This window comes from Oncorhynchus gorbuscha, linkage group LG15 (assembly GCF_021184085.1).
Source record: "Oncorhynchus gorbuscha isolate QuinsamMale2020 ecotype Even-year linkage group LG15, OgorEven_v1.0, whole genome shotgun sequence".
Lineage (NCBI taxonomy): Eukaryota > Metazoa > Chordata > Actinopteri > Salmoniformes > Salmonidae > Oncorhynchus > Oncorhynchus gorbuscha.
Window position 1 is genome coordinate 55,732,575 of NC_060187.1, and position 12,033 is coordinate 55,744,607.

Sequence of the window (12,033 nt, forward strand, 5' to 3'; positions counted from 1 at the left end):
CAGGTGTTGTGGGTTTAGAACAGTGGCACTGGTATACCGGGGTATCACCCATGCCAGACCCACTCAGGGAGAAGGAGGGCCCGGCTCACTTGCTCTTTGTTAAACAGCTAAAGACACTGCTGCACTCTTATGGGACCAACCAAACCCTTATTTGGTGTATTGCTACTACTTTGAAAGCTTGATATTGTCTGGCTACAGTATCAATCTCTCTGTCAGTTGCAGATGTCTGTGCATTTCTGTCATTGCCTGCCGGTTCAGATCTTTGGGACAGAGAAGCTAAAGTATGGGAGGTCCTAATATGTGAGACTAGTATAATTTCGGACAGACAGGGATGGAGTAGTCACAGGGTTAAATAACTTGACCCCATGGGAGTGACGCTATTGAATTGACTTTTCCTTCGCAGCCAGGGCATTTTCAGTCTCCTTTGTGATTCATGTTATCACCTCTTTCCCAGTTACTCCTTGTCCCTCGCTGTTTTCAAAGTGTTCAAGTAACACTGTCATAAACAAACATTCACTCCTGGGAAAATAAGCCTAAGCAAGGTTAAATCTTGCATGAAGACATGCAATATCGGTATGACAATATCTTGGCATCAGTGTAAAACATGTTACGTTTACACGACAGAAAGATGGTGCGTCGGTAATCAGCTAATCTTGGCACAGTGAAACGGAAGGGACGTGATTTCGTGTCCCCTTCTGTCTTTGCACAGAAACAGTCAATATTTCGCTCCCTATTCCATCTGCCATGCATTTTCTCCTCTGACTAATCATTCCACACATTGGCTCCATTGAAAGACTGTGTAGATTATGGAGGAGGGAGACCGAGAGTGTGTGAGAGAGTGAGAATATTGGAGGAGGGAGAGAGAAAGATAAGGAGACAGACAGACAGACAGACAGACAGACAGACAGACAGACAGACAGACAGACAGACAGACAGACAGACAGACAGACAGACAGACAGACAGACAGACAGACAGACAGACAGACAGACAGACAGACAGACAGACAGACAGACAGACAGACAGACAGACAGACAGACAGACAGACAGACAGACAGACAGACAGACAGACAGACAGACAGACAGACAGACAGACAGACAGACAGACAGACAGACAGACAGACAGACGTTAAATTAGGTTGTTCAGGGCTTCAGGGAATAAACACCTCTTTGAAGGGGGTGACCTAAAACGCACCTGTCCTCCAGGGCTTCCAGTGCACCTGCTGCCCTGCACCTGTCCACTTACTCACAGCTAGTAAGAATCCCAGCTCTGATCCCGGGGAGAGTTCACTACACACATCATCTCCAGGTGATCACATGAATGTGTGATTAGCTGGTTTCATTCAACTGGGGTGTTGGTTTCCCTAGTCTTAGTCTCCATGTAATAGGTAGGATAGGAAATAAAGCAATTAGGTTATATAGTGTTAATGTAAAAAGACAAATCACATGTAGATGCTATTGTATATTTGAGATGTAGTTAGATGCCAATGTAGTTTGATAAATGACATCCACAGGGTTCCATCATTGCTTTCCCAGGAGTCAGAGAGGTCTATTTTGCCCACATCCAATGTTCTCAGTTTCGTCTTCATTTACGCATTTTGATTTATCATTGGGGTTGTAAGGGTCTGGAAGTGATTTGAAAAAAGTAAATCAGAGATGTTTTACAGTAATTAGTTGTCTTTGTTTCTGCTGTGGAGGCTGCTGCACTGACTCTGAATGGAGATGGGGGTTGGGTGTGGGTGGGTGAAGGTCCCTCCTTTTGTGGCCTTTGCGTTGCTCGCCCCTGCCGGCGCTGTGTGAGCTAGAGACAGAGAGAAGGGACTGGAGGCAGCTGGAGGCATGTGAATGTTTCGAGGAGGGCTGCCCGGGGCTCTTTAGAAAGCTTTTTTATCACTCTCTCTCTTTTCACCAGAAGCAGCATGGAGGTTCAGAGCCAAAATAAAACCTTCTAGGGGAGGGGCTATCAAGGGGGGGGTGAGGGAGGGAAAGAGAATGGAGAAAGGTAAAGGGAAGCACTTCGCTGTCTAACTGTCTGGTACAGGAGCACAAGCGGTGTGGATTGTGCCACTGGTCTACGGTCATATGGAGCTACCAGAGTGTGACCTCAATGTGAGAACTATTCCTGGCTGGGAAATGAGGGAATCTAGTTGAGCCGTTTGGTACTACATTGTCTTGATCCGGGTGCACCATCGTCCTATTGGTGGTGTGAACAAGGAAGGAATTCCTCTATCGGAGCTCCAACAACAAAGGAGAAAAGGAGAGGAGTGGAGCTGGTGGGAGGGGAGAAGGGTGGTGCTGTGAGAGGGGAGAGGAGCGGAGCTGGTGGGAGGGGAGAAGGGTGGTGCTGTGAGAGGGGAGAGGAGCGGAGCTGGTGGGAGGGGAGGAGGGGGTGCTGTGAGAGGGGAGAGGAGCGGAGCTGGTGGGAGGGGAGGAGGGGGTGCTGTGAGAGGGGAGAGGAGCGGAGCTGGTGGGAGGAGAGAAGGGTGGTGCTGTGAGAGGGGAGAGGAGCGGAGCTGGTGGGAGGGGAGGAGGGGGTGCTGTGAGAGGGGAGAGGAGGACATTGTTTGCCTGTGGCTGTGGGCAACGGGAAAGCATGGGTTATCAGGCCTTGTGTGTTTTTGTTTAGAAAGTGTGTTTTGATATGCGGATGTCTGAGTGAGTTGTGAGTGTATGTGTGTGAGAGAATATGCATGTGTGTGAGGAGACTTCTTGGGAGGGGAGGGAGGCCATTTAAAGGATGCTCTAACAAGGCAGGATTTTTTTCTCTCCTTTTTGAATGGTGACTGAGGACTAGCTGAATTCCTTTGCTCTAGCCGTTGTGCTCGTCTCTGCTCCAGGGTAAGTGTGCTTCACCTAAATCTCAAACCGCCAAAACTGCCACCAGGCCTGGATTGGCTTATAGGAAAAGTTCAGTAGGAGTTTACTCATCTGTGATTGCAGCTCGGAAGCGCTTGCGATGATGCAAAGTGGCTATGGCCATTGGTTCACTGGTCCACATTCGCTCAAAGGGACAGTTCCGAGTCTGAACAGTGAATGTGAATCTAGAAGTATGTTATTATGTTATTATGTTATTATGTCTTTTTGATTGTTTGATACAGTTGTAAGTATAATGTCTTCACGATAATGGTAATGTGCAGTAATAATGTGCAAAATAGAATGTTCTAATTTACAGATTTGATTCAGGAAGAAAGTAGTGAGTTTGATATGTGAAATTGGGAAACTTGTATGCACCAATGCTACCTTTTGTCAGGATCAGAATGATACAAAATAGTATTGTGGTGTTAGAGCCAAAATGTGCTGTTTTAAATGCAATTCACCAAAATATCAAACAATTTCACCATTGGATGCAACCATCACATAATGTCTTACCATAGCCAATTTGCATTATGGGTTTAATTTATTCGAGATGTAATGTTATTTCCTAGATGCAATGTGAGGTGTTTAAATCAACCAAACAGTTTGACACCATCGTTTGTGGCAGGCTTTGTTCTGTCTTACTCATGAACGGATAACCTTTTTTCATATCTGTCTCATTGGTGAATGCACAGCTGTCAGCTTTAATTAGAAGACCTCTATCTTGACTACCACATAGAGACCCTCCGTGAATTGTGACTGGCCTATCTTTGTGGGGCTCTAAGATTGTAATTCATGATTAATGGAATCATCATTGCCCATCATTGGATCCATTTTTGGGGGGTTTGGATACACGCTGAAACAATTGTGCCAAAACACCAGACTCTCTTTTGTGTGTGAGTGTATGTTGGTGTAGGTGTGGGATGGGACTGCTTCTCGCAGACACTCGCCGAAACAGAAACGCACACACATCCAAACTGTCTCGTGTCTTTATCAGTGATACATAGATTTCAATTTGTAACGATTGAGTTCATAGTATCAGACATTTCGCTGCCCTTTCAGGTCTCACTGCGTGTTTCATATATTGCCGAGTAGCCCTTTATTGTGACTAAATTGAATTCATCGGGAAATGGTCTGCAGGGATGGATCATACATCAGTCTTGAGAGCACACAAAGGGCAGAGTCTAAATCGAGGGTCATTTCTAGAGGAGGTGAAGTAGTGGATTGGACCGGGTCATCTGAGATATGGGTTCGGTGAAGTGGTTGTCTGGCTTCAGCTTTAGCGCAGAACTAGCTACTGTGCACATTCGTATCATGTAGCAACATGGTCTTTTTAAAATATGTCAAAACAGGATAGTTGAACAATTGGTTAGCCTGTTGCAGAATGATTGCTTGGGTCGTTTGAATGCTTAGTTACATTTCTGTATGGCCTTGCAGATTATTTTAGATTTTGATGGACCTGGAGGATGGACTCTTAGAATGACCCAATTACCATACAGTGGAGTTGAAATACATAACTGTTAATTTGGTCGTTATAATAGTTAAACAAATAGCTACCTGGAACTATCTGCATTGACTCTTTTTGCACTAAATTTAGACTCTTCACATACGGTGCTGCTACTGTTTATTATCTATCCTGTTGCTTAGTCACTTTACCCCTACCTATATGTACATGTTTACCTCAATTACCTCGTACCCCTACAAATCCACTCGGTACTGGTACTTTGTGTGTATAGCAAGGTTACCGTTACTCGATATGCATTTATTCCTCGTGCTATTGTTTTCTATTTTTCTCTCTGCGTTGTTGGGAAGGGCCGTGTGGAAGTGTTTCACTGTTAGTCTACACCTGTTGTTTACTAAGCATGTGACAAAAGACTGTTCGACTTTATTTGATTAGATTGATGCGGTAATTAGCAACCTCGGTGTTTGTTTTCAGATGGCATCTCGCTGTTAATGTAGTGAGTGTGGATGACAGCAGGATGACTCACAGCATCTTCACGCTACATGCAGTATGTCTCATAGGAATAGTTTACAGGAGCACACTCATGTAGCCTGGGATCCAACCTGATATGCTCTGTTTCCAGGGTCTTCTATTTTGAAGTGAAACAGTGGGGGAAACAGGACATATCAGTTCGAATTCCAGGCTACACATTTTATTTTATTTAACTCGGCACGTCAGTTAAGAAAACAATGGCGGCCTACCCCGGTCAAACCCTTACCCGGATGACGCTGGGCCAATTGTGCACCGCCCTATCACTCCCAATCGCAGCCGGTTGTGAAACAGCTTGGAATCTAACCGGGGTCTGTAGTAACACATTGTGCACTGAGATGCAGTGCCTTAGACTTCTGCACCATATGGGAGCACATCAGGTGCAATAGCCAGTCAGACATGGCACACCCTTTGCCTTGGTTTGTTAACCTACTGAACATGGACACAGCCGCCTGGCAGCAGATACTCTCTGGTTCTCCTCTGGGGAATATGAGGCTGTTATTAAGGCTAACAGGGTAATCATTGATCTTGAGCTGGGGCTTTGTCTGTGAGCTACTCTCCTCTCTGATTCCCCCTGGGTTCCATGCAATGGCCTACATCATCTGGGCTGCAGACATGTGCATAATACGACTGTAATTACTAAAATGCACATGGAGAGGTCTAATCAAAAAGGTTCATTCCAGCGACAGCCTTATTATATAATAGAAGACAGACACATCCTGGTATTTCATGTGGACCATGGCTGTGAAACAAAATGAACTGAATAGAATTATGAATAGAATAGAATTACAGTATGACATGAAATTGCTGACAGAGACGCAATGAGGTTGTGTTCTACTACAAGCCGAACAAGTTTTCTCTCCAGGAAAGAGAACAGCCGAATCTAGTCATTCAGCTAATTGTTTCGAGCTCCTAACCTGTCAATACTGAATATTCATTGTAAGCAAAAAACAAAGAGCGGATACAGCCAGCAAGACGGCACTGTAAAATCTGGCGTCTTCTGGTCCAGCGAGCCAGAAAACAGAAAACCCTCTTGGCAGGTTTTTTGGAGCGAACTTCCCCAATTTATCTGACCTGACCATCTGAGACCAGTTGCGACCAGCCATGACCTGGAATGACCTGTTGTCGATCCACAGGCACTAATCCACTCTGACCTCAGAGGAAGCAGTAACAGCAGAGTATAGCGGAGCCCCTCCCTGGTTGCCCCTGATGGGTCCACCTCAGCCCCTATAGGCCAGGATAATTACACTCTTCTATGAACCCTCTGTCATTACAATGACCATACTGTGGAGAATTAACAGACAGTCTGAAACCGTCCCTAGTCATGGATAAAAACTCATGGCAGTTATGTTGGAATTAGTCAATGAACTCTTAGAAAAGGATGCATTATAAGCCATGCAAAGAGGTTAAATACTTGAACATGTTGGCTTACAGTCCAAATTGTTGGGATGATATGATTTGTTAGTGATCAGCCACAGCAGCCATCATGCTCCTATTATCATTCACAATACTGTACAGTACAACCTGTTTACAATGCTTCTTGAGCCCAGTGTCTCTGCAGTTATGTCAGGTCATCACAAGCAGATTGGAAAGCGGAACGGTGTCCTGTGTCATCATAGACACCTTTTATCTGTGATTCCCCGTCTACGCATCACAGCCCTCAACCGCCACGCCCCCCCCCCCTCCTCCCCCAGCACAGCCACCCCTACTTCCTCCACCCCCTCCCCAGCACACACAAAAAAAGAAGGGGCGTTTATATGCATGTCATATTTGATTATGGGCTAAATAGTGTCCCCAGGGCCGGGCCGGGCTCGGAGAGGGCTAGAGCTGGCAGGGGAGAACTGGTCCTGCCTGCCAGTGCTCAACAGTGGATTTCCTAACAGTGGGTATCCTTCAACATTCTGGTTTCAGTGGACAGGCCTGTCACACACATTTCAATAGCCAGAACGTTGCAGGCCATCCAAGACCAAGAGAGCCCAGATCAGTGCATGTGGTCCAAGGATGACAAAGAACCAGCCTTGTCTGCACAGTAAGACAGCCAGGAGTCCCTGGCTCTGCTGTGCTTCAGTTGATTTTACTGTACTACTCCCTCTCTCAACAAATGGGCTGTGGCGGCTCGTGGATAGAGATGGAGTGAATAGGTAGTTAACCTCTCATGGATATGTTTCTGCAGTTGTAGTGGTTTTCACCATGTTTTAGTTAGTGATTACTTTCACAAGTCATGCACATTGCAAATAATATGATATTTAGCATTATCTAAAGTTGGTCCAATAACATCAGAGATCAACAAAACATTTCACATAAATCAAACTGTTTTGGGGGGGTCAAAGAGGAATGATTTTACAGTTGGATGCTCACCCCAAGCCCCCTTGTCTCACTCTAGGCATCTGAAGGATCTCCTGCATGCATGGCAGAGGGGCCCACTCTCGCCTTTTACCTCACTATCCCCTGGGCTGAAGGATTATGGGTAATCTGATCAGCCGGCCCAGCTGCCTGGGCCAGAAGTCCAAGCAGGTGAGGTCCGACGAGGACTTCCTGAAAGAGTGCTACCAGCGGCGCCGCGAATGGCAAGCGCCGCCCCTGACGCACCATGGGGAGGCCAGGCGGGAGGAGGTGGTCAGAGAGAGGGAGGAGGAGGAGGAGGAGGAGGAGGAGGAGGAGGAGAGGGTGACAGACAGGACAAAGGAGGATGAGGTGGAGGATGAGGTGTCTCACAGCAACACCCCTCCCTCGGACAAACCCCTCAGGACCAACCCCTCCCCCACCCCCACGGTCACCACCATCAGTACTCTGGACAATGCCTGGCAAGGCACCCCCTCCCCTATCAAGACATCCAGGAACAGCACCCTGACCAGGAAGGACGTGGTCCAAGAGATCCCCCATGGGAGATCCCCTCTAGCCCAGCCTGGCTCCGTCCCAGGCTCAGCGGAGAGGAGGGCCAGCTTCCAGAGGAGAGACTCCAGAGAAGGAAGTCTCCAGAGGAGAGACTCTAGAGAGGGCAGCCCCTGGTCCTGGAAGACCTTGGCCTCCCACGAGGTCACGGAGGTGACGGAAGTGACAGAGACAGTTGTGACAGAAATTGTGGAGGTGACGGAGTACCCTTCTGGAGAGAAGGGCGGAGATCCCATAGTCACCAGGACTGTTAGGGTTCTGACTGGAGCAGCCGAGGAACTCGCTGAGGTCAATATAACTTCAACAACAAACAGCCTCTCTAAAGTGTCTTATTATTCAGTACAGTAGACTAGGATTTGGCTCCTTTTTTCCCCCCTTTCCATTCCATTCTTTCATTGAACGTCTGAAATTCAACTTATCATCTTTACCGCTCTGCAATCTCCTTAACATCTCTTCAGCAGCATGTGCTACGGAATGTGTTATGTTTTTGACCAGTGCTCTTTTTCAGAAAAGTAGTTTGTGCAGTGTGTTGATTTTTATATTTCTTTCCCAGCTACATAGCGACGGACATTCTAGTTCAGACCAAGATTCCAGCCTGGACCGTTGGAGGGTAAGATATCCAATGTATTTCTCTGTTTTTTATGGAATTGACTATTTAGCATTATCTCAATCGCCTCTGTATGAAGGCAACACAGATATTACTGCATGGTTCCATGATGTCCGTGGTTTCATATTGTATAGTTACTATAAACAGAGTTAATGCTGTGTCATGCTCTCTTTTCCCCCAGGGAATGAGATCTGCCTTGAGTCTGAGAGATGATTTTGCAGATTCTGAAACGTTCCATCAATCCCTGGAAGCACTGTTGACCTGGGTCTGTGAGATAGAGGAGCTGACAGCCAATCAGAAGCCTCAATCTTCAGAGGTCAAAGTGGTGAAAGCACAGCTACAAGAGCAGAAGGTACAGTACCAGTCAAAAGTTTGGACACACCTACTTTAAAAAAACTATTTTCTACATTGTATAATAATAGTGAAGACATCAACACTATGAAATAACACATATGGAATCATGTACAGTAGTTACCAAAAAAGTGTTAAACAAATCAAAACATATTTTGTATTTGAGATTCTTCCAAGAAGCCACCCTTGCCTTGATGACAGCTTTGCACACTCTTGGCATTCTCTCAACCAGCTTCATGAGGTAGACCTGGAATGCATTTCAATTAACATGTGTGCCTTGTTTTAAGTTCATTTGTGGAATTTCTTTCCTTAATGCGTTGAGCCAATCAGTCTCTGGGTTGGTATACAGAAGACAGCCCTTTTTGGTAAAAGACCATGTCCATATTATGGAAAGAACATCTCAAATAAGCAAAGATAGATGACAGTCCATCATTACTTTAAGACATGAAGGTCCGTCAATCCGGAAAATTTCAAGAACTTTGAAAGTTTTTTCAAGTGCAATTGCAAAAACTATCAAGCACTAGGATGATACTGGTTCTCATGAGCACCTCCACAGGAAAGGAACACCCAGAGTTACCTTTGCTGCAGAGGATAAGTTCATTTAGAGTTAACTGCACCTCAGATTGCAGCCCAAATGAATACTTCACAGAATTAAAATAACAGACACATGTCAACATCAACTGTTCAGAGTAGACTGCGTGAATCAGGCCTTCATGGTCAAATTGGTGAAAAGAAACCATTACTAAAGGACACCAATAATTAGAAGAGACTTGCTTGGGCCAAGAAACATGAGCAATGGACATTAGACATTTGGAAATCTGACCTTTGGTCTGATGAGTTCAAATTAGAGATTTTTGGTTCCAACCGCTGTGTCTTTGTGAGACGCTAGTAGGTGAACGGATGATCTCCGCATGTGTGGTTCCCACCGTGAAGCATGGAGGAGGAGGTGTGATGGTGTGGGGGTGCTTTGCTGGTGACACAGTCTGTGATTTATTTAGAATTCAAGGCACACTTTACCAACATGGCTACCACAGCATTCTGCAGCGATAAGCCATCCCATCTGGTTTGCGCTTAGTGGGACTATTTCAAAAGAACAATGACTCAACACACCTCCAGGCTGTGTAAGGGATATTTGACCAAGGAGAGTGACGGAGTGCTGCATCAGATGATCTGGCCTCCACAATCACCCGACCTCAACCCAATTGAGATGGTTTGGGATGAGCTGGACCGCAGAGTGAAGGAAAAGCAGCCAACAAGTTCTCAGCATTTGTGGGAACTCCTTCAAGACTGTTGGGAAAGCATTCCTCATGAAGCTGGTTGAGAGAATACTAAGAGTGTGCAAAGCTGTCATCAAGGCAAAGGGTGGCTACTATGAAGAATCCAAATTACATTTTGGTTTGTTTAACACTTTTTTGTTTACTACATGATTCCATATGTGTTATTTCATAGTTTTTATTCTATAATGTAGAACATTGTAAAAATAAAGAAAAACCCTTGAATGAATAAATGTGTATCAACTTTTGACTGGTACAGCAATTTACAACATGGCACACAAAATGTCTAAACTTACACAAATTGCAAGAGGATACTTTATCTATGGAAAATGGCACTGAGATTATGGAAATAGTAAAATGCTCCCTTTATTGTATGAAATCCCTTGAATTCAGTGCTGAATAGGGAAGGTTCACTCTTACAATTCCTGGGGTTCATTTTTTCCCCAGCAATTTACCTTTCAGTGTGAACCAGCTCCCATTGTGAGTACAGTGGGTGAGGTGAAACCTGCCTGGCTCCTCACAATGCAAGTCTAGCACTTGAGATGGGGCTTTTACTGCACTCACACAAAGGAAGGAGAGACAAGAATAAGGCACATGTACCCAAATGTAAATTCTCAGGACTAGCAAGTAGCAATGACTCTCTGAAGCTAAGACCCGAGTCGTCTGAGCTGTAGTTGTCCTAACTCCTAATACATCTATTTGAGGTATATTCTCTGGCTTTACACTTCACTTCTCAATAGTTGTAGCCTATTTTCAAGCATTTGTAAGATTACACTGGATGTTCCAAAGTAGCTCTTCCCCAATTTATCACAGGTTTGGACTTTTTATCATTGTGAAAATATCCATGAGTTCACCATCAGAAAGACAATGAGTAAGACTGTCATTTTCCCTGGTCAGGTACTATGGTCAGGTAAAACACCTGGTCATAACAACATTAAGGCAATGGCTGAGTATCCATTATCATCTCACAGCTCCTGCAGCGCCTCCTGGAGGACCGGAGGCATAGTATGGAGACCATGATGCTGGAGGGCCCTCATATGGCCGAGGCTTTCCCAGGCAAGGAGGGGGAGCAGGCCAGGGTCCAGCTTTCCACGCTCAGACACAAATGGGAGGCCTTACTGGTAGATGCAGTGAACAGGTCAGCTCATTGAACTGTGGTGCTGTCCCTTCATGTTATGCTATGCTATGGTATGCTATGTCATGTTGTGTTGTGTTTTGCTTTGCTTTGCAATGCTATGCTATGCTATCATGTTGTTGACAGCGTGGGCTGAGCTGTAATGTAATGGGTGTTGTGTATTGGGGTTGACAGGCGGGGCAGTCTGGAGCTCATCCTGCCCAGGGCCAAGCTCTTCCAGGAGAGGGTGGACAGCCTGCAGCAATGGCTCATCTCTGTGGAGCAGGACCTGGCCGAGCTACGCAATGCTGAGAGGGAAATGCTACACCTCCCCGAGGGTACGGAGAAAGCCAAGGTAGGATATCATTTATGTTTATGTTTCTTCTGTATGCAAGCCAACCGTGCCTTGCAAAGGTATTCACCCCCTTGGCATTTTTCCTATTTTGTTGCATTACAACCTGTAATTTAAATACATTTATATTTGGATTTCATGTAATAGACATACACAACATAGTCCAAATTGGTGAAGTGAAATGAAAAAATATACTTAAAAAAAAAATAAAAAACAGAAAAGTGGTGCATGCATATGTTTTCACCCCCTTTGCTATGAAGCCCCTAAATAAGATCTGGTGCAACCAATTACCTTCAGAAGTCACATAATTAGTTAAATAAAGTCCATCTGTGTCCAGTCTGAGTGTCACATGATCTGTAACATGATCTCAGTATATATACCTGTACACCTGTTCTGAAAGGCCCCAGAGTCTGCAACACCACTAAGCAAGAGGCACCACCAAGCAAGTGGCACCATGAAGACCAAGGAGCTCTCCAAACAGGTCAGGACAAAGTTGTGGAGAAGTACAGATCACGGTTGGGTTATAAACTCATGGACCAGGCAAGGAGGGCATTAATCAGAGAGGCAACAAAGAGACCAAAAATTACCCTGAAGGAGCTGCA

The 12,033-nt window shown here is 45.4% G+C and overlaps 1 protein-coding gene across 1 annotated transcript in view; it reads left to right on the forward strand.

Annotated features, from left to right (window-relative positions):
* Window positions 1–12,033, forward strand: part of LOC123997278 (plectin-like) — a 145,412-nt gene that overhangs the window by 100,986 nt on the left and 32,393 nt on the right. Inside the window, exons 37-42 of the mRNA XM_046301431.1 lie at window positions 7,301–7,408; window positions 7,493–8,021; window positions 8,287–8,343; window positions 8,522–8,692; window positions 10,937–11,103; window positions 11,275–11,434. Coding sequence (XP_046157387.1) covers window positions 7,301–7,408; window positions 7,493–8,021; window positions 8,287–8,343; window positions 8,522–8,692; window positions 10,937–11,103; window positions 11,275–11,434 — 1,192 coding nt within the window. The remainder of the gene's footprint in view (window positions 1–7,300; window positions 7,409–7,492; window positions 8,022–8,286; window positions 8,344–8,521; window positions 8,693–10,936; window positions 11,104–11,274; window positions 11,435–12,033) is intronic.